The sequence below is a fragment of the Felis catus genome, chromosome B3, assembly GCF_018350175.1.
Source record: "Felis catus isolate Fca126 chromosome B3, F.catus_Fca126_mat1.0, whole genome shotgun sequence".
Taxonomy (NCBI): Eukaryota; Metazoa; Chordata; class Mammalia; order Carnivora; family Felidae; genus Felis; species Felis catus.
Genome location: NC_058373.1, coordinates 53,872,659 through 53,897,179, shown reverse-complemented (window position 1 = coordinate 53,897,179; position 24,521 = coordinate 53,872,659). Strand labels below are relative to the sequence as shown.

Here is a 24,521-nt window from a genome sequence, read left to right as displayed (position 1 = left end):
AGGCCTAGAGCAATTACAAGGGCTGCCCATAAAAGCTCTTTTGTAGAGTCATGTATTCTCCCAAATGGTATGTTTTTCCTGGGAAATTAGTCAAAAACAAGCAATATCTGGACTCCCTCTTGATTAATAAATCCACTAACCTTCCTATAATATTCTTTGGTAAAGAAAAGAACCTCTCAAAACTGAGACAGTGGAAGGTGCACATGAATTCAACCACCTAGAGCAGTTACTCTCAGTCCCTTCAACTCAGGGACAGCATCATCAGGCTTGTCTAGGGAGCTCCATTTCCCCTCTAGACTTCACAAACATAGACAGTGGCTAGGCAAGCTTTCAGGCTTCAGTCTCCCCCCAGAGCAAATCTGCCTGGCAGTATCATAAACCTTGTTTTCTTTTCTACCCTCAGAATTTAATGCAGTGTTCCAGCTTCTGCAAGACTGTTGTAGAACTAGTAAATGGCCTATGAATAGTAATTTGTCTACAAAGAACTAATTTTGGACAATTACCAGGGGAACAAATTAAATTTCCCTCTGAGATTAATTTAATCACACTAATTTTTTTTTCCTCCAGGGTGTTTAGATGCATAGAACATATAAAGGCTTTTAACTAGGTCCAAATAAAACTTTTCTTTTGTGACATCTGAAAAAAAGCAAAAATACTATTAAAATTATATAGAGACAGAGAGAGACCTAGTATATGCCTTCTCCAGAGAGCTAAGATATAAAACAAAAGGAAGCCATACACAAGAGGAAAGAAATCAAAAGTTGTATTTCAGTGGGATGTTCACTGGGCATCCCTAATGATTTGTCTGCCTATTTCTGCTTACCAAAGCTCTTCTGTGCCTCCTTCGTATAGATCTAACATCTACAGGGAGTAGGTCCTCAGCTTTGACCTATTGGCCCATCTCATTCTAGGGCTGTAGAGGCCTTGGAGGACCAGAGTAGGCATTTATTTGCATTGAAATGAAGCTGGCTTGCTCAGGTCCATTTCCTGAACCACCAGAGTGTCTTTGGACAATGTAGTGTATATGAGCTGCTTTGTTTATGAGGACTAAAAATTAGACCATGTTCACACTGCTATGCCGTCTGGGAACTAGGCCAAATTTCAGGCAAGACCTCAGCATTTATGATAATAACAAAAGCACAATGGAAAAGTCCAGTTAATGAGGAGACACCCATAATGAATTTCCCAAAGGGCTAAGGGGTTTTAATAACACACCACAAGTAGTCTAATCCTTTCTAGGACTCTACCTCTTACACTAGGTTGCTACACAAATAACACCATGCAATCTTCTCCTGAACCCCTGGGGATCAAATGAGTAAGTAAGTGCATCTCTGAATTCCCACCCTCTTCAGGGTGCTGGGCAATAAATCTAAGTTTAGAAAAACCACATCACCTGCCTTTGTGATTTTTGTTTGTTGAGTAGTTTTTAATTGAGAGTAGAGGTTTTGAAAGGGAAGGATCAAGAACTGGTTGGGACACAGGAAAAGAAAATTTCTACATGGAATGGGAAAAAGAAAGAGGCTTCAAAAGCATCTTCTGTCATTAAAACACAGTAACAACAATAGTAATTTATAAATAAATTGAAGTGTTGATCTTTTATTTTTTGTGATGACATCATCTACAAAGAGTTTAGTGAATTTTCACCAAATTTGGAAGTTTCACTTAGAATGGTCTGAGTTAAACAACGACTAAATTTGCTTCAGGGAACTGGAAACAGGGCTCCCCTGAGACATACATAAACATAGGCAGTTGTCTTCTGCAGGATCTGACACAGAGATTCAATAAGAAGCTCATGTGAGTGCCTAGCAGAGCAAGAGCTACCATGATGTGGGCAGAGAAAATACACAGTGGCTTCAAATGTGAGTCTCCAATCAAAACTCACTAAGACAGATGGTCTAAGTTGCTGAGCTGCTTCTCACAGGAACAATTCTAAGTATTAGGATCCAGGGTGAGTTACAGTGGGGATTTGTTTATTTAATAGTTAATGATCCACCCCATCCTAGTGAGGCCAGCTAGGAATAACAGTGAGTGGCCAAAGCAGACCAGATCCTCTCCCCTGTTTCCTGAATAAAGGAATGAATGAGTGAATGAGTGAGTGAGTGAGTGAGTGAATGAGGAGCTCCTGGTTGCATCACCTACACCTTCTCCACCATCTCATTCTACTTCCTTCTCATTCCTTTTCCCCAGTGCATTCCTCTGATACATTCCTCCTCCTGATTCACTCCATCTGGAGTAAGGGTTCAAAAACAAAGTTCATCCTGACTCCTATGCAAGTGTATCAGTTTGGGGGAGAAAAAAGCCAGAGAGATTGTTGCATTTGGCAGAATAGTATCAGGAGGCATTTCATGGGAAGAGAAGCCTGTGCTCTGTGTCCCTCCACTGAGGGTCACCTGTGGTGATATAAATAAGACAAAGGATTTGAAGAGTGTGGAGGAGGGGAAACCTAGGGGTCTGACATGTGGCCTGAGGATTTTATGAGAAACTGGTTTTCCCAAGTGGTTATTATCTTATTTATAACAACAAAGGATGTCAAACCATTTTAGACATTCTCTTCCCACAATAGTCCTTTCCAGGGGGATTTTGCCTAACCTCAGTAAGGAAATTGACACTCAGGAAGGCTAAAAACGCCTGCTTAGGCCAAGCCAGTCATGGCCCACAGCACCCCCTCCCTGGGCTCCTAGGAAATTAACTGATCCCAGACCTGAAGAAGAGCCCCAACTGGACTGTGAGCTCCTTGAGGAAAAATACTACTGAGTCTTGTTGACTTCTATGGTTCTCACCCCCACGCCAGGCACACAGCAGTTCCTCAGTAATCGTTGCCCTTTATAATTTAGTTTTTAATAATACTTTTAATTTTTAAAAATGAACTATTGGGACCTCATCAAAATATAAAGCTTCTGCACAATGCAGGAAACAATCAGCAAAACTAAAAGGGAACTGACGGGATGGGAGAAGATATTTGCAAATGACATATCACATAAAGGGATAGTATCCAAAATCCATAAAGAACTTATCAAACTCAATACCCAAAAAAACAAATCATCCAGTGAAGAAATGGGCAAAAGACATGAATAGACACTTCTCCAAGGAAGACATCCAGATGGCCAACCGACACATGAAAAAATGCTCAACATCACTCATCATCAGGGAAATACAAATCAAAACCACAATGAGATACCACCTCACACCTGTCAGAACGGCTAACATTTACGACTCAGGCAACAACAGATGCTGGCAAGGATGCAGAGAAAGAGGATCTCTTTTGCACTGCTGGTGGGAAAGCAAACTGGCACAGCAACTCTTGAGGACAGTATGGAGGTTCCTCTAAAAATTAAAAATAGAACTACTCTATGACCCAGCAATTATACTACTAGGTATTTATCCAAGGGATACAGGTATGCTGTTTCGAAGGGACACATGCACCCCAATGTTTATAGCAGCACTATCAACAATAGCAAAAGTATGGAAAGAACCCAAGTGTCCCATCAATGGATGAATGGATAAAGAAGATGTGGTGTGTGTGTATACCCCACACACACATACACACAATGGAGTATTACTCAGAAATCAAAAAGAATGAAATGTTGCCATTGCAACTATGTGGGTAGAACTAGAGGGTATTAGGCTAAGTGAAATTAGTAGTCAGAGAAAGACAAATATCATATGACTTCACTCATATGAGGACTTTAAAATACAAAACAGATGAACATAAGGGAAGGGAAGCAAAAATAATATAAGAACAGGGAGGGAGACAAAACATAAGAGACTCTTAAATATGGAGAACAAACAGAGGGTTGCTGGAGGGGTTGTGGGAGGGGGGATGGGCTAAATGGGTAAGGGGCTTAAGCAATCTACTCCTGAGATTATTGTTGCACCAAATGCTAACTAACTTGGATGTGAATTATAAAAAATAAATTATAGAAACAAATAATACTTTTAATTTTTAATAACTATGGTTGTTAAATAAATATATAAATAAATGAACAAATAAGGGGTCAACTATAGTAATGATTCAGAGAACCCCTCTACCAAAAAACTGTACACACCTATTATATGACCATGTATTATAGGTCAACTCTTTGTGTCAAACATGTTCTCTGGCTGTTGCCTTCCATTTTGACTTGATACCCAAGGGAAGACACATTAATTTCTAATTCTTCAATGTGAAGATCTCCTTCCTGATAGGAAATATCTTGGAAATAGCAAAGTGCCAGGCAACTAGGTAGAGATGGGAAGTCAGATATGGGGAGGGAAGCTGGAAAGTAGAAGGAATGGGATAGTCCATCCATAAATAGCTGCTCCTGAAAGCACTTCACTTACCATGAGCATAATCTTGAGGAAGGGACTTATCACAGCCTGTATCACCAACATTGTACACCATCCACACCGTGAATTCAAACTGGGTTTTGCATTTATGAACAAGCCCCACTGTTTCCCTGAAAATGCTATGGAAAAATGCCAGGTTTCTGTAGCAAAATCATGATATCAAATACTTTTCAGTGTGTGCCTTCTTACTCATGACAGAGGCAGCTATTTTGACAGGAGCTATTGCAAAGGAGAAAGAGGAGGCAGAGAACAAGGAAGGGAGGAGGGAACAGAAAAGGGAAGGGATACAGTTAAGGAGGCAGACGTGCCTTAAAGAAAGGAGTTACATATGGAAGAAAATAAATCAAACCTCCAACTTAAAATTTATCGATTAAGATGACTCTCCTTGCAAGTCTTATTTCAGGAAAGCCTCAAGAGCTTCTTGAAGACACTTTCCCAAAAAATCTAAGTCATATTTGCCATAAAGAATATTAATCCAGTTAATAAGTACTTGGTGAATGCCAATTGCCTTAAGAAATAATTGACTATTAGGAAAAAGTGAGGGCTTGGATTCTGTGAACTGAAACGTTTTACCAACTAAGTAACCTTGGAACATTATTTCCTAGTCCCTCCAATCTTCAGTGTCCCCATCTATAAAATATGGGTAATAATACCTACCACGCAGAGTTATGAAGATTAAGAAAACACATTTAAAGCATTAGCATTATGCTTGATAATTAAATGTCTTTTCCCTCCTCACCTTTTTGCTTTTTTCAAAATCTTCAGGGCACTCCTAAGATAAAAATAGAGGATTGGTCCAGCCCTTCTGAAACCCAAATGTGTATATGAATCCTTTGGGAATTTGGTTAAAATACAGATTCTGACTCAATAGTTTGTTGGGGGGCGGGGAGGTTCTGCATATCTAATAAGCTCCTGGTCTGAGGTCTGTGGAACACACTTCAAGAAGCAAAGTATTAAATAACCTCTCAGAATATTGATAAAGACAAATTTCTGAGATATAAGATAGGTTGCATGCATTTTTTTCAAAAGGCTATGCAAATAATTTACATTAGTACAAATCCAAAACAGTCCCATTTGTGCACTATAGATTATGAACCTTCAGAGATACTTGATTTCACCAGCAGACCATGCAGCTGCATCATCACAGATAAATGCTTTACACCAGGACTTAGACTATAAAGACAAAGCATCCTTTTGACTGAGCTGAAAATATTCTTCTGGACTTCTCCTTCAATCCTTCAAGAAAAATACATTGAATGGAAAAAAAATCATCAGGGGAAAAAATGGAGATTTTTCACACTTTCCTTTTTTTTTTTAATATGAAATTTATTGTCAAATTGGTTTCCATACAACACCCAGTGCTCATCCCAACAGGTGCTCAATACTCATTATGCAATACCCATTACGCACCCTCCCATCCCTACCCCCCCACCCCCCCACATCAACCCTCAGTTTATTCTCAGTTTTTAAGAATCTCTTATGGTTTGGCTCCCTCCCTCTCTTTTTTTTTTTCCTTCCCCTCCCCCATGGTCTTCTGTTAAGTTTCTCAGGACACACTTTCAATTTAAGCTCTTGCAAATAAAAGATCAGACCAAGCATGAAGTTGGAAAACATGGGACCTTGGAAGAAATTCCATAGGTATATGAAAGCAAGGGGGAGCATGGCAGAGTGAGGAGAAGAAATGCAGGTGCAAGAAACCCCTTTTTTTTTTTTTTAATGCTGAAGCGCAAAATACTGATCATTTGCACAGACAACAGCATATAGGCCTTTATGGCTTCAGGAAATTATCTGTAATTATTTGTTCATAAAACAAATTCAGAATTATTCCCTATGTTAAAATATTTGAAGTATTGATTTTAAGTAATCATATATGTATATATATAGTAAGGACAGTTAATTATGATATATATATACGTCATATATAGACATATATACACGTCATATATGTATATGTATATGTATATGTATATATATGACGTGTATATATATATGACGTGTATATATATATGATGTGTATATATATGACGTGTATATATACTTGAAGTATTTTAAGTACACTTAAAATCAATATTTCATTTATTATATATTATATATATAATTCACATTTGAATTAAACAAAAAATCAACTACCTTTCATACTCAAAAAAGTTTAATTTCAATATACCCCAGGAGTACTTTTGAATGAGTTGATCATTTTCTTCAGTCAGTTTAGGCTGAGATGGGCTTAAAGGTGACTGACACTTGACTTTTTGAGTGGCCAAATGGTTCCCCAAATCTAGACAGGGTCTGAAGTGCAATGCAAATTAGTAGGTTTCCAAATCAGGTCAGACCATTTTTATATAAATGCAACATTGTATTTTACCATTCTTTTGTAATTTTTTTAAAAAGACATTATTAACAATATGAACTTCAAGAAAATATTCATCTCTTAGAAAATTGTCTTCCTTACCCAGATATAGTAAAAATGCTAACACCACATATTTTCATACTTAGTATTACAATGCCTTATACTGTTATCTCATTTGTGTCTATAAAATCGCAAGGGGATAGCAAACTCTTAAAGGACTAAGACTTATTTTATACTTTTTTAAGTCTCTAAAGTACTTAACAAAGTGACAAACACCTACTAATTACTCAATACAAGGCTGATAAGCCCAACTGGAAAAAATACAAAATGATACAGTAATTTCCAGTACAAAACCTAGAGAACTACTTTTGCCAAAATAAGATAGGCACTAGCATAGAGACTTTTCACATTTTTAGCACAACATCTTCAAACAGTTTATTAACTTTCCCATATCAGAGAGCAAAGGAGAAGGAAAAAAAATCCAATATTTCTTTAGCTTATTTTCTCACCTAGAAATGTCTGAACAATGCTGTCTCTGCAAAACATTATGAAGCTCAGCCCATTTGTGCTTCTAACCTCAAAAATGTCTTGCCTAGAACAATGGCGTTTTTGTGGCATTTGGTCTACAAGAGTATTTAAAATATCACAACATGGAACTAAGTGGTTTGCAAGAATCATAGAAACACGACTTGGAAAGGAATCTTTAAAGTTCAATTATTTATTCCATCCTTCTGCTTCCATATAGAAGCCATTTAAGCCAGCACTGTAACAGCTTTAAAAAAAAAAAAAAAAGTTTTCTGCTTATTAAGATAGAAAGCAATAGTCTGCCTAGAAATTAGGTTGGTGGTAAGGACAGTTAATTATAGAAACTGGAAACTCATTAAGTCAGAAATTCATAATGATTAATGGTCCAATGGCAACTACAGGGAAGAGTCCAGTGATAAGGTACATGGTTCTGTCTCAAATGTGTTATACTCAATATTTTTATTACTTACTTATAACAGTGATTCTCAATCCTGTTGTGTCATTAGAATTACCTGGAAAGCTTAAAAAAATATACTAATGCTTGGACTCTACTTCCAGAGCTCCTGATTCAATTGGCCCATTCGATTAGACATCAGTGAAGATGTAGAAGACATGCTCCTAAGTCTGCATATGACACAATAATGAAAGGAATAGTTTATGCGAGAGGAAATCCTATCTGTTGTGTGCCAAATTCTATGACAAGCAAGATAAAGAGAGAAATGTGACAGTCTTTGTCATTAATGATGAAAATGAGATTAGTATGAGATTAAGATAAGTTAATCATCACCAAAAAGCCAGTGCAATCTTAGACTGCATTAATAATTCTTCTCCTGCTTCGAGCTACTCAAATAACTTCTAGAATATGGTGTTTGAGTTTCGAACAACCCACTTTAAGGGATTATAGAAATGCTTAAGATCTTTGGGAGAAAAAAAAAAGAGGAAACTGCAGATGACTGTCCTGGAGATAAGTCTACTCAATGAACCCAGGTTTAGAATTTTAAAAACATTATCAGGTTTGTCATGTGAACCAGAAGACATGTTGGCTCTGTTTTGGCCTCAGAAGATAAACCAATAGATAATAAAGCTCTTGCTTTATCCAAAAACAGAGCACCAGAGAAGTTCCAAATTCAGTCATTAAATACAAAGGTTGAAAATGTGTTACAGATAGAGTGACAGTCCCAGTTTATGCCCACTGTCTTGGCAAAATAACTAATAGGATCCCCTTTCATTCTCACAAGTGCCCTAGTTTGGAACAGAAATTATCTATTCTCCCTAGTTTTGGAGCATTATCAGAATAATTAAAGAAAAATTAAGCCAGGTGGGCCCCCCACACTCCACACCCTTGCCCACTGAAGAGAGGGGGTGAGTTCCCCTCTTGTAGAGTGATATAAAGACTAGATATGCAGTCAGTGAGAATTCTGGAGAGAGAAGTGAATGGGAAAACTTTAAAGGATAACTCCACAATTGAGACTCTCTAATGCACTTAAGCTAACTTCCTTACAGTACCTGAAAAGTGAGTCATGTTTTATCATTTGTATAAAACAACTTTTCTTCCCTGGATGTCACCATCCTCAACCTATCCAAAATGCACCTGGATAGCCACAGCCATAATGACATGACCTTGTTTCACAGCAAGCTGGACAACCCAGGAGCACGAATGAAACCCAGAACACTTAGGGCTTCTAGAGAAGTCAAGACAGGTATACCAACAGCCAGAGGTTTATACCACTGATCTGTATATAGGAATCTGATTGCTGTCCTCTGCTCAATTCCTCAAAGAACAGGCTTTCTCTAGTCAAGCCAGAACATTCTTACAAAGATGCACACACATAGTTACAACTAAAACCTTACTTACATGCACACATTCATGCAACACACATACATTTACACACATAAATATATAGCTCCTAACCAACTCCTAGCATCATATTTAATATATTTTCAAGTCTGACATTCATGCTTAAATAGCTTACCTTTGTAAGAAACTGCAGAAAAAGATTCAAAATACAACAGTAATCTGACCACTGGTTTCATAATTGTGGACATGAATTTGAAACATTAACACAAATGAATAATTTTCCAACTATAAAATGTAAAATATGGTAACTGCCATCTTTTCATAGTATGATTCACAGAACCAAACTATTTGGTCCAGTAAAGAAAACTACAAAACAAGATAAAAATCACTTTGAAACCGTTAGCGTTGGTGGTTTTTCCGTTAACTTCTCAACTGTTACTACTCTTGCCAAATTTTATCCACATGATTGATTTATGGATTACTTTCATAAACCATTTGCCAACAAAGGAAACTGCATTTGTGTTGCTCACTCCACACAGGAAGTTACTTCTCTTCCTGCTCCATCTTTTCATTTCTTTGCCTGGCAATAGCCAGGCAATAATGGAGCTCTAAGATTCTAACACCAAAATTAGCTTATTTTAATTCTTCTAACTGCAATTACACATTGCTTGGAACCTTTTCAATTTCATGTCACTGCAATGAAGAAATTAAAATTAAAAAAAAATCTGTGTGGCTTTACTTGAAGTTTACTTCACACACAGATGAAATGGAACACGTTTATGAAGACACTAAAATTATCTCAAACATGCAACAGGTACGTAACAAACACTTCAGAGTTGTAGAGTTTAACTGGATTCTTTAACTACCTTAATGCGCCATTTTAGAACATTTAGAAATATGAATTCAGAGTCTAAAACAAAAGATTAAAACAGACCAACCAAATAAAAGAAACAAGGAATCAGACAAATGCTTAGCCAAAGAATAAGACTATTTAAATAAATCAGATGTCAAAGAGATAAAATGTTTCTACTTTTAAACTCTTAAATCCAGAAAGAAAATGAAGTAAAGCCCAAAAATTACCTTTTCTCCTCCACGTAAATTATTTATAAAGGAAACACTTCTGTCATATAGGACATAGAATAATTTACACGTATTAACAGCACACAAAATAGAAGACATTTGCAATGTTTGCTAAAAAGCCACTGTTGCTATGGGAATGCCCTAATACAAAACACAACAACCAACAACCAGAAACCCATAACAAATGCAAGTTACTGGCACTTTCCACAACTAATTCCAACTTGTCACACTGCTTGTCATCATCTGTACTCTTTGGTTGGTGCATAAATTGCTCTGATAATCAGGCCTATTGGTGACGATCTACAACATACCGGTGCTGCTGCTATGCTGCTCATGAAGAAAAGAAAGAGAAACCCAAATTTCTCATCAGGCTGAAGATTAAAGCAGGACTCAGATGTGTCTCAACATATTGATAGTTTAAGAGTCTCCCCTCTCCCTAAAAAAATACTTAGAGTTTTACCTTCCCATGCATTTGGATAGCCAAAATATGTGAGATTGATTCAAAAATGTACTTAATTTCACTAAGCCTGAAAGCTTATATACGATTTCCTTCCTTTTTGTTGCAAGTTCTTAATGGTGGGCTATACCATGCTCCCTACTTTTGCATTTTTTTCCTGCCTCTGACTCTCAAATATCATCTTTAAAAAAATAATAATAAAGGTATTTTCTTCAGGTCCTCCAATTGCTCCCTTCTGATTTAAAGATGTTTTTCTTACCATATGGAGGTTCCTCAAAAAAATTAAAAACAGAAATGCCATATGACCCAATAATTTCACTACTAGGTATTTACCCAAAGAATATGAAAATACAAATTCAAAAATCTGTATGTGCCCCTATGTTTACTGCAGCATTATTTACAATAGCTAAAGTATGGAAGCAGCCTGTTTATGGACACACAGATAAGGAAGATATGATATATACAATTGAATATCACACAGCCATAAAAAGGATCTTGCCATTTACAACATGGAGGGACCTAGAAGGTATCATGCTAAGTAAGTTCAACTGAGAAAGACAAATACCATATGATCTCACTCATATACGTAATCTAAAAAACAAAACAAATGAAATAAATGAACAAACCCAAAGCAGAATTAGACCTATGGAGAACAAAGTGATGGTTGCAGGGGAGGTAGGGGGAAGATGGGCAAAATGGATGAAGGGGAGTGAAGTACAGGCTTTCAGTTATGGAATGATTAAGTCACAGGAATAAAAGTTACAGCACAGGGAATATAGTCAGTAGTATTGTGATGAACACTGTATGGTGAACAGATATGTTGTGGTCAACATAGTATAGCATATAGATCTGTCAAATCGCTATGTTGTATGCCTGAAACTAATTTAACATTGTGTGGCAACTACACTCAAATTAAAGATCTTTTTAAAAATAAAATAAAGATGTTTTTCCTTAGCTCTTAACCTGATGAGCACCTAGCATTAGAATGATTACGCAACCCCACTCCCCCCTTTCCTGAGAGGCTCCTTTCCCCTGGCTTTCATCTCACTGTCCTCTCTTTGTTCTCCTCAATCTTTGCTGCTCCTACTCCTTCTTGGGCTCCCCCCTTTCCCTTTTCTAACTAAATGTGGGTTTCTCCCTCCACACCCCACAAGTCAGCCATCACTCCTCAACAAGTTCTATTTTTCTCCTAGCTCGAAGCATCTTCTTCCAACTAATATCCCTACTCTACAGTTATAAGCTCACCCAGTTACATTCTGTATCACCTGGGCATCTCCATTTGGATACCTAGTCTATTTTATCTGGAAGGCAAAGAAAATCCCTTTTCATTTTGTGACTCCTTAGCTCCTGGGAGCCTGTTACCTCATATTCAAGTTTTCTTAAACAATCTTATCTCACCTACCTGAATGATAATTTCCTATGACACACCCCTCATGCCCAGTTGGGTCTAACTACAGGACTTTGCCCATTTCCCCCCCTTCTTAATGTAGGTGGTAAAACAACAAACAAACAAGGCTCATATCACTTCCCATTTCCTCTGACAAGACTTCCTCAAAAACTCACAAGCCATATCACACAATTAGGATTTAGCATTACCTTTTCCTTATTACCTGTTATCAAGTTTGTTCTCATGGGTTAGTCTTCCCTTCTTGAGTAGATCATATATGCTCAGGTAGAAAGCAGAATATATAGCCCCTGTTTTAGCAAACCCCGTAGCAGGCAACACATTCTAAGCAGATAAGGCCTTGTAGCATGCACTTTGGGGCCCACTAAAGACAGCCTGCTCATCTTTTTCCTCATTTTTTTAAATTGAAGTATAGTTGACACACCATGTTACATTAGCTTCAGGAGTACAGCACAGTGATTTGGCAATGCTTACCACAGTGAAGCTCCCATCTGTCACCATACAATGCTATTACAATGCCATTGACCAAATTCCCTAGGCAATACTTTTTATCTCTATGACTTACTTATTTCATACTAGTTTCCTTGTGTATGTTTATCCCTTCAAGTTTTTTTAATTTGTTTTAATCTTTATTTATTTTTGAGAGAGAGACAGACAGAGTGTGAGTCAGGAGGGGCAGAGAGGGAGACACAGAATCTGAAGCAGGCTCCAGGCTCTGAGCTGTCAGCACAGAGCCCGACGCAGGGCTAGAACTCATTAACTCTGAGATCATGACTGAGCTGAAGTCAGACACTTAACTGACTGAGCCACGCAGGTGCCCTATATCCCTTTGAGCTTTACATTCTTTTTGCACACTGCCTCAAATCTTTGAAAAGTAAGTAACTCAACAAACACACATGTTTTTAGACTTAGAGTGGGCAAATAGTGTATATATTGAATTTTGAATATCATTTTTATTTCTATAAAAAAGGGGACAGTGGACGTTCAATTCACCCACACACACAGGAATATGAAGTTTTACTGAGATCTACAGAGGTCCAGTAACCTCATTCAAGCTCACATACCCAGAATAATGGTGAACCAACCACATTTTTCTACTCCACTCTCAACCACCTATTCTAAGAGAAAAGAGAAGTAGAAACATATAAAACCCTGTATAAATGGATGAAGAAATTAGAAGCTGTTTTGAAGGGAGTCTTGGTGATGTCACTGTAGTACTAACTGCTGAGTCAGCCAAATTGCCACACTCTTTGGAAAACCCCAAATGTCATTGTTCTAAGCACAAAAATCACAAGACCAACAGCAAATTCCATCCAACAACCATGATATCAACAAGACATTTTAAGATTTTAGGAATAAATCAAGATATCAGAATTGCAATTTTTGGATGCAAGACTTTCTTTATAAGCATGCAAAATGATTTGGTTACATTTTCACCAACCTATATAAGCCTGTGTACACTTCCTAAACAGGATTTTTTTTTTTTTTTTTTTTTTTTTTTTTTTTGGGACAGAGAGAGACACAGCATGAACGGGGGAGGGGCAGAGAGAGAGGGAGACACAGAATCGCAAACAGGCTCCAGGCCCCGAGCCATCAGCCCAGAGCCTGACGCGGGGCTCGAACTCACGGACCGCGAGATCGTGACCTGGCTGAAGTCGGACGCTTAACCGACTGCGCCACCCAGGTGCCCCCTAAACAGGATATTTTAGCTCAAGAAAAAAAAAATCCTTTAGAAACTTCGCGTCTACATTTGTGCATAAAAGGCATTCGGATATTAAACGTGCAGCTTTACTGAAGTTTCTGAGTTTGAGGCAAGACAGTTGCATCACTCAAATGAGTTCAAACCCCTTCTCAATTCTGTTAAAGTTCCAGAGAATTGAATGAGGATGGTGTATGCCTACGTGGAAAACGGAGACAATAAGAACCAGTAGGAATACCAACGTTTTCCAACATCATTTAGTTTTAAACAAAATCAGAAAATAACCATAATTAATCTAACGCTTTTTCTGACATTTCTTGACATCAACACATATTAATACGACTACAACTGTTTTCACAACTTCTACTATTCACTTTGAACTTCTTTTAATAGGGATAATGAGTCTGGATGTTTGGCTGGCTTTACCAAGTTTTCTAACATTTTTAACATTAACATATTTTAATACAACAACTGTTTTCCTTACTTGCATTATTCTTTCCTATTATTAACCAGGAAAACTTTGAACTCCTTTCTAATGAGAATAATAATTCTAGCACTTGGCTGGCTCTCCCTAGAGTCTCCAATCCTACTTTGCTGTACACATCTTGGCAGTCCAAAATCCCTCTTGTAATTTTATGTTTTCTACCTTCCAGTTTCCACAATCTCATGTCTAATTTACCAATTAATTTCAGCTAGAATCATTAACCTTGTCTTTTGTTAATGTTCTAAACCCTTTAGCTCTTAAAAGCACTTTTGATCATTTTTTAAGCCTGTGTTTTGTCCTATAATGTGGTTTGAAGCTTTAGGCTTTGTTGACAAATTAAGGTTCTCTAGGTATTGAAATATCTTCCTTCAGCCTTCAAAGAGAAACATTTGCTCAGCCAGGCTTAGTGCTTATGGAAATCACACCATTTATCTGAGCTTTGTGTAAATTTTTTTCCTAAGTGCTCATTTACAAATGCTAAGAGTAAGACTTAAGGTCATTCTTAGACTCACATTTGTAAAATTTTGTATCTCCTTTATCTGTCTTTGTCCCCAGAGTATAAATATTTTACAAATAGGTATATGAGGGAAGGAGAGAGGATTTGGAAGATTTTGTCCTTTTGTTGGTGCTGTTTGTTTTTCAGGTTGGTCAGAAGAGCAGTATGGTATCATGGGAAAAACAGGCTTTGGAATCTGGCCAATCTGAATTAGAATTCCAGCTGTGCCACCTATTAGCTCTGGAAATGGAGATCCACTTCATCTGGCTGGGTTTTGTGGATGATCAGCAATGTACAAAGCCCCTGGACACCAAGCTATAAGAATGGGGGCCACTACCTAGCTGTGCAACCTTGAGCAAGTCACTTGAGTGAGATCTCCATGCTTCAATGTTTTTACACACAAAAGTGAGGTGATAAAAGATAATAAATATGCTCTTATTCATTGAACTGTGGCTAAGATCAGTAAGTTTAGTATAGTAGAGTGCTTAGAGCCACACTTTTCACATGGTAAGCACTATGTGTGTGTGACAATATTACTATTGTCACTGTCTTTATTGCTATTACTATCACAGTTGGTCATGTATCTACCTGTCAATATCCATGCTGAGAGTGTCAGGAAAATTTCCTTAAGTCGCCAAATGCTTTGCACAGAGTAGGTAATCAATAAATATCTCATTGAATTATTATCATTTACACAGAGCTTATTTGGTGGGACAGGGTGGGGGTCTCTACCACCACAATCTTTATACTGTAGTCTTCTTGCTGTCGCTGCATTTGTTTCTCTACTACTGCATCAGCAGCAACTCCTATACCTTTAGTATCACAGATTTGCTAATTTGGGGGGTGATACTTGCTACCAAAGTTTTACGACTTTAGCCCATTTTTCAGTATCTTCCTAACATTGTTATTATCGATATCTTACTTTATTTAACGCTTATAGGAAATCTGTAATTTATTGTGAATACTTGCCCACCACCAAGTTAGATTTGAGACAAAATCCATATAAAATATTTAGTGCAGGTCCTGGTACATGGCAACTATGAGATATGTATGTATGTATACATGTATGCTAGTCTTACTATTGTCAAATATTTTATATAAATTATCTAATTAAATCTTTAATAAATAATCCTATGAGGGGCACCTGGGTGGCTCAGTGGATTGAGCATCCTAGTCTTGATTTCAGCTCAGGTCATGATCCCAGGGTCATGGAATGGAGCCCTATATCTGGCTCCACACTGAGCATGGTACCTGTTAAAGATTCTCTCTTTCTTTCTCTCTCCCCTCTCTGCCCCTCTCCCCTGCTTGCACTCTAATTAAAAACAATAGTCTTATGAGGAAACTTCCTTATTTCACATATGAAATAACTGATGTTCAGAGAAATAAACAAATTGAGATCACAAGTTAGCAAATGAGAGAAAGCATTCAAACCATGGCCTATCTTATCCTAAAAACACTCTTTACACTACATTTGGGTGGGACTTCACCAGTTCTCCCTTTTTCTTTTTCAGAAATAGTTTCAATTTATTCCCATCTCCTTTTCAGCCTTTAAGTGGGAATACTGCTTTTCCAATTATAAGCATTCTCCTCCCTAAGATCTATAGAGGTCTCTTCAAATCCTTTTCCATTTGGGGCAATATCCTTCAAAGCAAGGTTGAGCAAAAAGCCCCAGGCTTTCATCATTCTTACAAACATATTCCATATAGTAAGTAGTTTAAAAGCCTTAATATCAGGCTGAATCTGTGTGAACCTGAATATCAGGCTGAATCAGATTCAGATCCCATCTCTACACAGACTAGCTCATAGGGTCATTGTGTGTTACTCTACTTCAATCCTTACATTAACTGAAATAAGTACTTGTATCATCCGCAATTTGTACCTGAATAGATGGGCTGAGAATGGTCCCACAGTCAGCCATCCTGTTCGGAGTTCCCAAATCAAGCTGTGTACAGTGGGGACCCACGCCCATTTTAGGTGGGCCTGGCTCATCCTCTCTGAGCCACAGTAGTGATTGATAGACTAGGGATACCTGTGCTCATCTCTCCTCTGCAGCTTCCCTCTCTCAACTCTTGTCCTTCTTGGTTTCTCCAGCTCCTAATGAGTTTTGTTCTTTCCTTGGAAGGTTTTAACTCAGAGACTGAGCTGCCTTATTTGATATGCTACAGTCATAGAATATTGTTCTACTGTTTTGTTGTTGTTAGGAAGCCCAAGAGCTGTAGCCACACATCTAAGTGCTTCTGTTCATTATCATGCAAGCTCAAGAGAAAACCATTAGTGTGATATTACTCTTAAAAGATCTGAAACAATCATGGCAAAATTTGTTAACATCTATTTAATCTGGGTGGTGGGCACACAGGTGTCATTGTTTCCTATACTGTTCCATAAGTTTGAAATATTTCATAAATTAAGTAAAAATAACTGTAAGTAGAAAAAACTATCATCTCACAAAAGGCAAATAAAATATGGCTTTCCTAATAGAGTTACTACTCACAGAATGAAAATACTTGCTACACACTGGAAAACAAGTAAATACTGAAATGCATAATTACTTCACAGTGGATTACTTATTACTGTTTTCCCCAAGGGTTTTTTTTTTTTTTTTTTTTTTGAGACAGAGACAGAGAGAGAGATAGAGAACACAAGCAGAAGAGGGGTAGAGAGAGGGAGACAGAGAATCTGAAGCCAGCTCCAGGCTCCGAGCTATCAGCACAGAGCCCGACATGGGGCTCAAACTCATGAACCACAAGACCATGACCTGAGCCAAAGTCAGAGCTTAACCAACTGAGCCACCCAGGTGTGTCCACAAGGTCTTAAAATATACACATGTCTACTCTTCTGATTTGAGGTTTGATGGTTAAGGCTTTCAGGAGTCATCCTCTACAGTTAAAGGACTAGCTATAGAATGGATGTAAAGGTATGGAGCCAAGTTTGGTGATGACCAGAGGCGCCAAATAACTAGACGTCAAGAAGCCAGAGAGAGTGACATAAATCACCAATAGGAGGGAAAGTGGATGATGGGCAGTGAGGAGGGCAGCTGTTGGGATGAGCACTGGGTGTTGTATGGAAACCAATTTGACAATAAATTTCGTATTAAAAAATAATAATAATAATAAATAAATAAATAAATAAATAAATAAATAAACATTAAAAAAAATTTTTTTAATCACCAATAGGAATTAAAGCCTCATTCTCTCAGGCTAAGCAACATGTTCATCAGCCTCCTGAGAAGGATTCCTTCTCTCAAAGGCAGACTTATGTTAACCAAACTTACAAGACTGATGAATAAAATCAGGGTGCAAATATATTATTTTACAATGAGAACTCTGTCATAGAGCCAGTGTACTGATTCCGTGTAGAACAACTGCCACTGAACAACAAAATATAATTACACGATTCACACAGCATGAGAAAAGTGGAGTTGTTAGCTACCTTGGTCGAATATTTAATAGTACCAAGCTTAGCCCAACGCATCCATCTCCATATATGGGAAAAACCTACCAATAAGAACAAAATGCTAAAAATTATCCATTGTGCAAAACTCTGTCTTCTGGCTAGTGCCTAAATAAGCAATGCCAAATATCTCCCTGCCTTCATAGTTATCAAAACCCTCTTTGAATTGAGACCTTCCTTCATGAAAGGTGTTGCTGCACTCAATCTTATAGGCCAAATGTCACCTACAAAATCACTTCTACCAATTATCTTTCTTAGAGCTTATAAAAGACTCCATGTAACAACTTAGGTTGAATCATAGATAGATGAGAAGATCTTTATGAGGTCCTATCTTGTAATGCATGAAGTTGTTCATCAATGTAGCCAAAGTTCCTAGAGCAGTGCTAGTGACTTAACAGACAATAAATATTTCTAACGTAAGTGAAAAAAATCCTCTTGAAAAACATTTTTTTCAAGTAGTTCAGTACAAGCTTAAAGCCTGCACATTTTAACTAATCATTTCCACTTCTCGTTTGATAAACAATCATTCCAGACTTCAGAACTTTGTCCTACACGTACTTTTCCACACTGAGCCTGAGCTAGAGAAAATCCCCCAAAAGCCATTCATCACCCATCAGCCAATACCATCACTTCTATCACTATTACCACAGAGGCCTATTTATTCTAGTGGCCCTATGTATTCTTGTGGCCAAATAGACACCAAAATTAACTATCAATTCGTGAGAAAGAAATTTTGTCTTCTTCCTATACCAAAGAACATACCAACCACTCTTACCGCATGACAAAAATAAGTGTATAAACATTACTAAAACCTGTATTCATGGAAACATATAGCACCTTGAAACTAAAATGGGCCAAAACAAAGAAAGTTTTTGGTGAAGTCATAAAGTTCGAGAAGGCATAAATCCAACTCTCCTTAAGATAAAACTCATCCCAGCATGCATGTGCCATGTATGTTTTACTCACTGCGTACTGGAACTTTTCATTATGTTCACGGTCATTGGCTTTCACTATCCGTTCTACTTCTAAAGAGAAGGAGAAATCAGGTATGAAATTAAATTTTTGACCCAAAGAAACATATAACTCATTAAATTAACATCACTTAGGTTACTTTGATTGTAGTCAAGGTTGCAAGAATTCTTTCCTTTGAAATTTGAAGGGCATTGGTTTTTTCCAGCCTAAATGTTGGAACATGTGTTGGAAAGTCCCAAAATGGAAAGCTGAAATTTGTCTCATTGTAATTCTGATGCCAGCCATAAAACAAAACATTATGTGTCTCCAATTTCTACATCCCTTTAGCTCCACAAAGACCCTTTCTCTTAACTCCGAGTAGTTCCTAAAGGAGAATGCTGTTGAAAGTCAAATGCCACACTGAGATTTTTTTCTTTTTTTTTGCTACCAAGTCACAAAATACTGTATAGCCAAACAAAACCATACTGAAGTGGCCATGGAGGTCACTGACCTTCTGGTCATTGAGCAAAAAAGATTTTTTTTTTTTTTTTGAGAGAAAGAGAGTGCCTGATCAGGGGAGAGAGACAGAGAATCCCAAACAGGCTCCATGTTGTGAGCACAGAACCCAACGCAGGGCTCAGACCCATGAACCATGAGAGTTGGGTGCTTAACTGACTGAACCACCCAGGCATATTCAGAGGAACTACACATCATCAGGAGACTGAGACTTGCCCTTTGCTGGAAGTAGCCAAAATATCTTCTGGGAAAAAAAATGCAAACACCAGTACAAATAAAAAAATAAAATAAAATAAAACAACAAACTCAAAGATTATGATGGTGCAAAAATTAAAATTTGCACTGGCAAAGGAAAAACAGTGCCCCCGAAACACCAGTAGAGCATGTTTTTGTAGTAAAAGTAGCAAGTTCTTGCTCCATTTTACTAAATTCAGAGTTGACAAAAGGGTGATGATGGACTAATGAAAGCTATGGAATGGAGACCAGCAAAATGAACACCAGATGTCAATGCAGAACATTCAAGATAAGTGACTTCACCATTTCACCTGGGACCCCCTTAATCCCACAGCTCTCCACCTGGGTAAGTGACAGGTGGTAAAAACTATAGGGATAGTAATAAGAGTCTGAGTTTGGAGAAGGTACTTAACCACAGAGATAAAGGAGACTGGAGGGTGGAAAGTAACTTAGAGGCATATATTAGGGATGGGGGAAGGAAGAGCAAGGGGAAAGCAAAGAGAGGAAGAGCTGAACGTAGAATTAAGGTGACAAAGATGAGGGAAATGAAGAGAAGCAGGGAGGAAGAAAGGAACCTATTTTATCACCACTACCCTCCCTAGGCCAGGTACCACGATTTGTAAGAACTGACAACTTTTTCCCCAAAGTCTAAGAGGAATCTGTCTCTACAGCCCCATTGGCTTAAGTCTCAAAATATGATGCTACGTTTATATCTGGAGACTGCTTCTGACAAATGACACCCTGTCTTTGGTTATGGTTGACTCTCTACCTTTTGTGAAAGGTCTGTTTGACATCCACCTACATGGCTTTCTTCTTACCTATGTAATTAAGTCAGTTCCCTGTGACTATTCCTGTTTTCAAGGCTAGCTCACCTAGTTTCTGATAATAACAATATTGGACTGATGTCCACAGCTGATGACACCTGAGTGGGCTTGTCCCTAACATATGTAACTCTGAAATCCTGAATTCACCAGGAGGCAACCTCTGAACCAATCATCCCCTGCAGGAAACATTTCAAACCCTGGCTATCAAAGCATCATCCTATCCTTTTTATTGCTTCCCTAACAAAGAGCAAAAATATCAAAGCCCAAAATGGTATTTTGGAGGGTGAGGGGACTTAAAGCTTAAAAAGCTGGATGATTTGTTTAAACATCCCTACCTTCACCCAGGCATGGTAAAACTGCTGACAGGAAAACAATGGATATTATTAGGAGGATGAAAGTTAACCTGGCCCACCTGGCATCCTGCTTGTGAGTTAAATATTAACTTTAGCTGTAAGTCAAAAATTAGATATGCTAATTTGTACATTAATTGCCTTTAGTTGACCTCACACACATTCAGATGGTCATTATTTTTAAATTTCACACTATAAGGAACACATCCAGGGATAGAATTCTATAGTTATGCACCTAATTTTAGTCACTCCAAACACCAGAATCTTGACTCCTGTCCAATGTCTCCCTGTAAGCACCCTCCCCAAGGACTGAGAATAGCCCTTTCCCCAAGGGGCCAGAAGAGTAATTTCTGCGCTAGGAAAGTTTGAATGTTCTTCTCCGTATCCACAAGAACTTGGACTTGCTCTTGCTCTTGCTCTTGTCCCGTGAGATTTTGTTAGAGCCAGGAAGTCTTCTTTTGGCTTCTAAATCATTATTATTAAATCTTTATTTTTGGTTCTGTACTTCTAAGTACTATCTTTCTGAACTGAGTCTTTATGAATAAACTCTGGCATCCTATTTTCTATCCCTTCACTTAGCTCTACAAAATCCCGACTTTGGTTCTACATCCCTTAGCTTTGTGCCTTTAACCTAACTCTGCTAGGCCAAGAACTGACATTCTTTCATGTGCTATGACCGTGGGTGAGGGGATGTAAACCTCTCTTGGCAATATGTCACATCATGTAAGAAGAGGAAGCTGAAAATTAATCCTCAATAAACAACTCCCAATCATTGTTCAGAGGTTCAATGACTTAATGCCCAATATTCCATAGGCATTTCAGGAACCTTCCAGCTGTGAGAATTCTGAAAGAAAAGTACCCACTAGGAGATGAATGATTTACTAGGATAAGCTCACTGCTACATAACCATTATCACTGAACTTTTGTGGTTCCAAAAAGTGTAAAGTGTAAAGTGTAAAGAAGGATGTATAAAATATAGTGAGCCAGCATATGTTAAACTGCAGTTCAAAGAGCTTCCAGGTAAAGATAGCAAACTAAATATGTCCTTCTACCACTCTTCCCACTCAGGCCTCACTGAAATAGCAGCAATAGGTCTTCTTTTTTTTCTTTTTTGAAGAATAAAAATGTAACAGTTTTGGAAAACAAGTGGAGGCTAGAAGGGGTTCAAAATTTTAAAAATTCCCAGTGAAGCCCCAGAGAAGTTCCAAATTCAGTCAATAAATACAAAGGTCGAAAACGTGTTATACATAGGGTGACAGTCCCAGTTCATGCCCATTGTCTTGGCAAAGTAACTAATAGGATCACCTTTCACTCTCAAAAGTGTACTGGAAGATAAATTATCTGTTCAGTCTAGTTTTTGAGCATCACCAGAACATTAAAGAAAAATTGAGCTAGGTGGGCCCCTCACTCACACCCTCCAACTTTGCCCACTAACGAGAGTAGGCAACATGCCTGGGAAGGAAACCAAGAGTGGGTGTTCAGACCTAAGAGAAGCAGCTCTGAACCTCCACATCAGCTACAGGAGACTCAGGTCCTAGTAAACCCTGCCTTACAAAGGCAGCTCTGGGATTTGCCAGACTATGGACTGAATGCCTGTGACCCCAGAAAATTCACATGTTGAAACATTCCTAATGTGATGGTATTTGAGGGCCTTTGGGAGGTGGTTAGATTATGAGGGTAGAGCCCTCATGAATGGGATTAGTGATCTTATAAACGAGGCCCCAGAGAGTCCCTTGCCCCTTGCATCCTATGAGGACATGGCAAGAACACAGCCATCTGTGAACCAGGAAGCAGGCTCTCACCAGACACCAAAACTACGGGCACCTTGATCTTGGACTTCCCAAGCCTCCAGACCATGATAAATAAATTTCTGTTGTTTGTAAACAACCCAGTCTATGGTATTCTACTATCGTAGCCAGAACAAACTGAGACATTCAGAAAAACCTCCCTGTGAGCTGGCTACATCACGAACCCTCCAATTTAGAGAAGAGGGCTGGCAGGGGGAAAGGGTTTTACAACTGCCCTCATGTATCTAGTTAGTCCTTCATTTGTAAACACAAACCAGCAACCGTAAGTCACCAGACATCTGAGAAAAAATCAATAGCACAAAAGGGAAGGACGCAAGAGGAAGAGATAATGCTAAAAACAGGTGGGGAAAATGTTTTTTATGCTAATTAGTAGCTTGAAAATATTCAAGAAGACATAGTACCCATGAAGCAAAAACAAGCTGATAGGTATAAAGACAGCAGAAAGTAAGAAAGAGTTCCTGGAAATTAAAAATTATTTAATGGGAAACTTTATAGTAGGATAGACAGAATGAAAAATAAATTGAAGAAAACTCTTCAAATATATAGTAAAATGACAAAGAGGAGGAAGATGTGCAAAGAACACTTAGGAGAAGAGAACATAAACAATGGATAAGTAGAAATAATCAACTAAGCAGAAGAAAATTTCCCTGCACCAGTCTAAGATATAACTCTTCAAAGAGGATGAATGAAAATGGAGGGACAGATATGCAAAAAATTTTGAGCTCCAAAGACAAATAGAAAATATTTTAAATTTTCAGAAGAGGAAAAAAAATGGCTAGCCCTTATAGACACAAGAATCAGACTAACATGAAATTTCTCATCAATAACAAGGATGATAGAAGACATTAGAGTGATGCCTTCCAGCTTTAAGGAAAAATATGTTTGAGCTTTGAATTCTACACCCAGCCAAATAATCAAGTGTGAAGGGGCAATAAGAACACTTTCTGACATACAAGTGTTTATGTACAAATACATCTCCAAAATAACTCAAGAATGTACAAAAGGAAAATAGTTTAAGTATTAAAAATAAAGTCATGTGAGAGAAGATATAGAAGCAAGGATGATAATCAACTATAGTGAAGAAGGAAAATAAAACTACCTGACATGATCACCCACATACCTGTTCTAAGTGGGCCACAAATTCTACAGAAAAAGGAAAAGCTGGTCTATTTCCATTTATTTCACTGCCTATATGGTAAAAATAAACCAGTTATTCAGGAAAAGTACAATTATATATTAGTTCTTGGCTCAAACAATAATATCTCTAACAAATCCTCATAAAGAAGTCATTGTTTGATACAAAGAACATAAAATGAGTTTTTTAGAGCTGTATTTTGTAACAATTGCAGGCATGTCCTTCCAAACACAATTCAGAGGGCCAAATACTAGGGTCTCTGTACTCAGTCTCTACTGAGCTGATCAAATTCAGGAATGTATTTTAGGATATTTATATAAATAGATAAACTACATGTCCCTCCAGAAATCATCCTAAACATACTTCTCTCCACTGCACTTAGCTACATGCTAAATGACTATGAGTTTCAGACTGAAATTCTTTTTTTTAATATATGAAATTTATTGTCAAATTGGTTTCCATACAACACCCAGTGCTCATCCCAAAAGGTGCCCTCTTCAATACCCATCACCCACCCTCCCCTCCCTCCCACCCCCCCATCAACCCTCAGTTTGTTCTCAGTTTTTAACAGTCAGACTGAAATTCTTGAAAAATACCTGAAGAACTACTGTGCTGTTACTAGCTGAGTACAGATTC

At 37.9% G+C, this 24,521-nt stretch overlaps 1 protein-coding gene across 9 annotated transcripts in view; it reads right to left on the bottom strand.

Moving 5' to 3' along the window:
- ATP8B4 (ATPase phospholipid transporting 8B4 (putative)) overlaps nucleotides 1-24,521 on the bottom strand; it is a 279,642-nt gene that overhangs the window by 193,709 nt on the left and 61,412 nt on the right. For 5 of the 9 annotated variants that reach the window (XM_045059334.1, XM_019832448.3, XM_019832446.3 and 2 more), the window contains exon 3: nucleotides 19,034-19,092. The exons of 1 other annotated variant lie outside the window; for it this stretch is intronic. In XM_045059334.1, the coding sequence (XP_044915269.1) occupies nucleotides 19,034-19,092 (59 nt within the window). Of the gene's footprint in view, nucleotides 1-19,033; nucleotides 19,093-21,994; nucleotides 21,997-24,521 lie in introns of all 9 variants that reach the window. 3 more of the 9 variants (XM_045059338.1, XM_045059333.1, XM_045059336.1) reach the window with 1 other exon arrangement.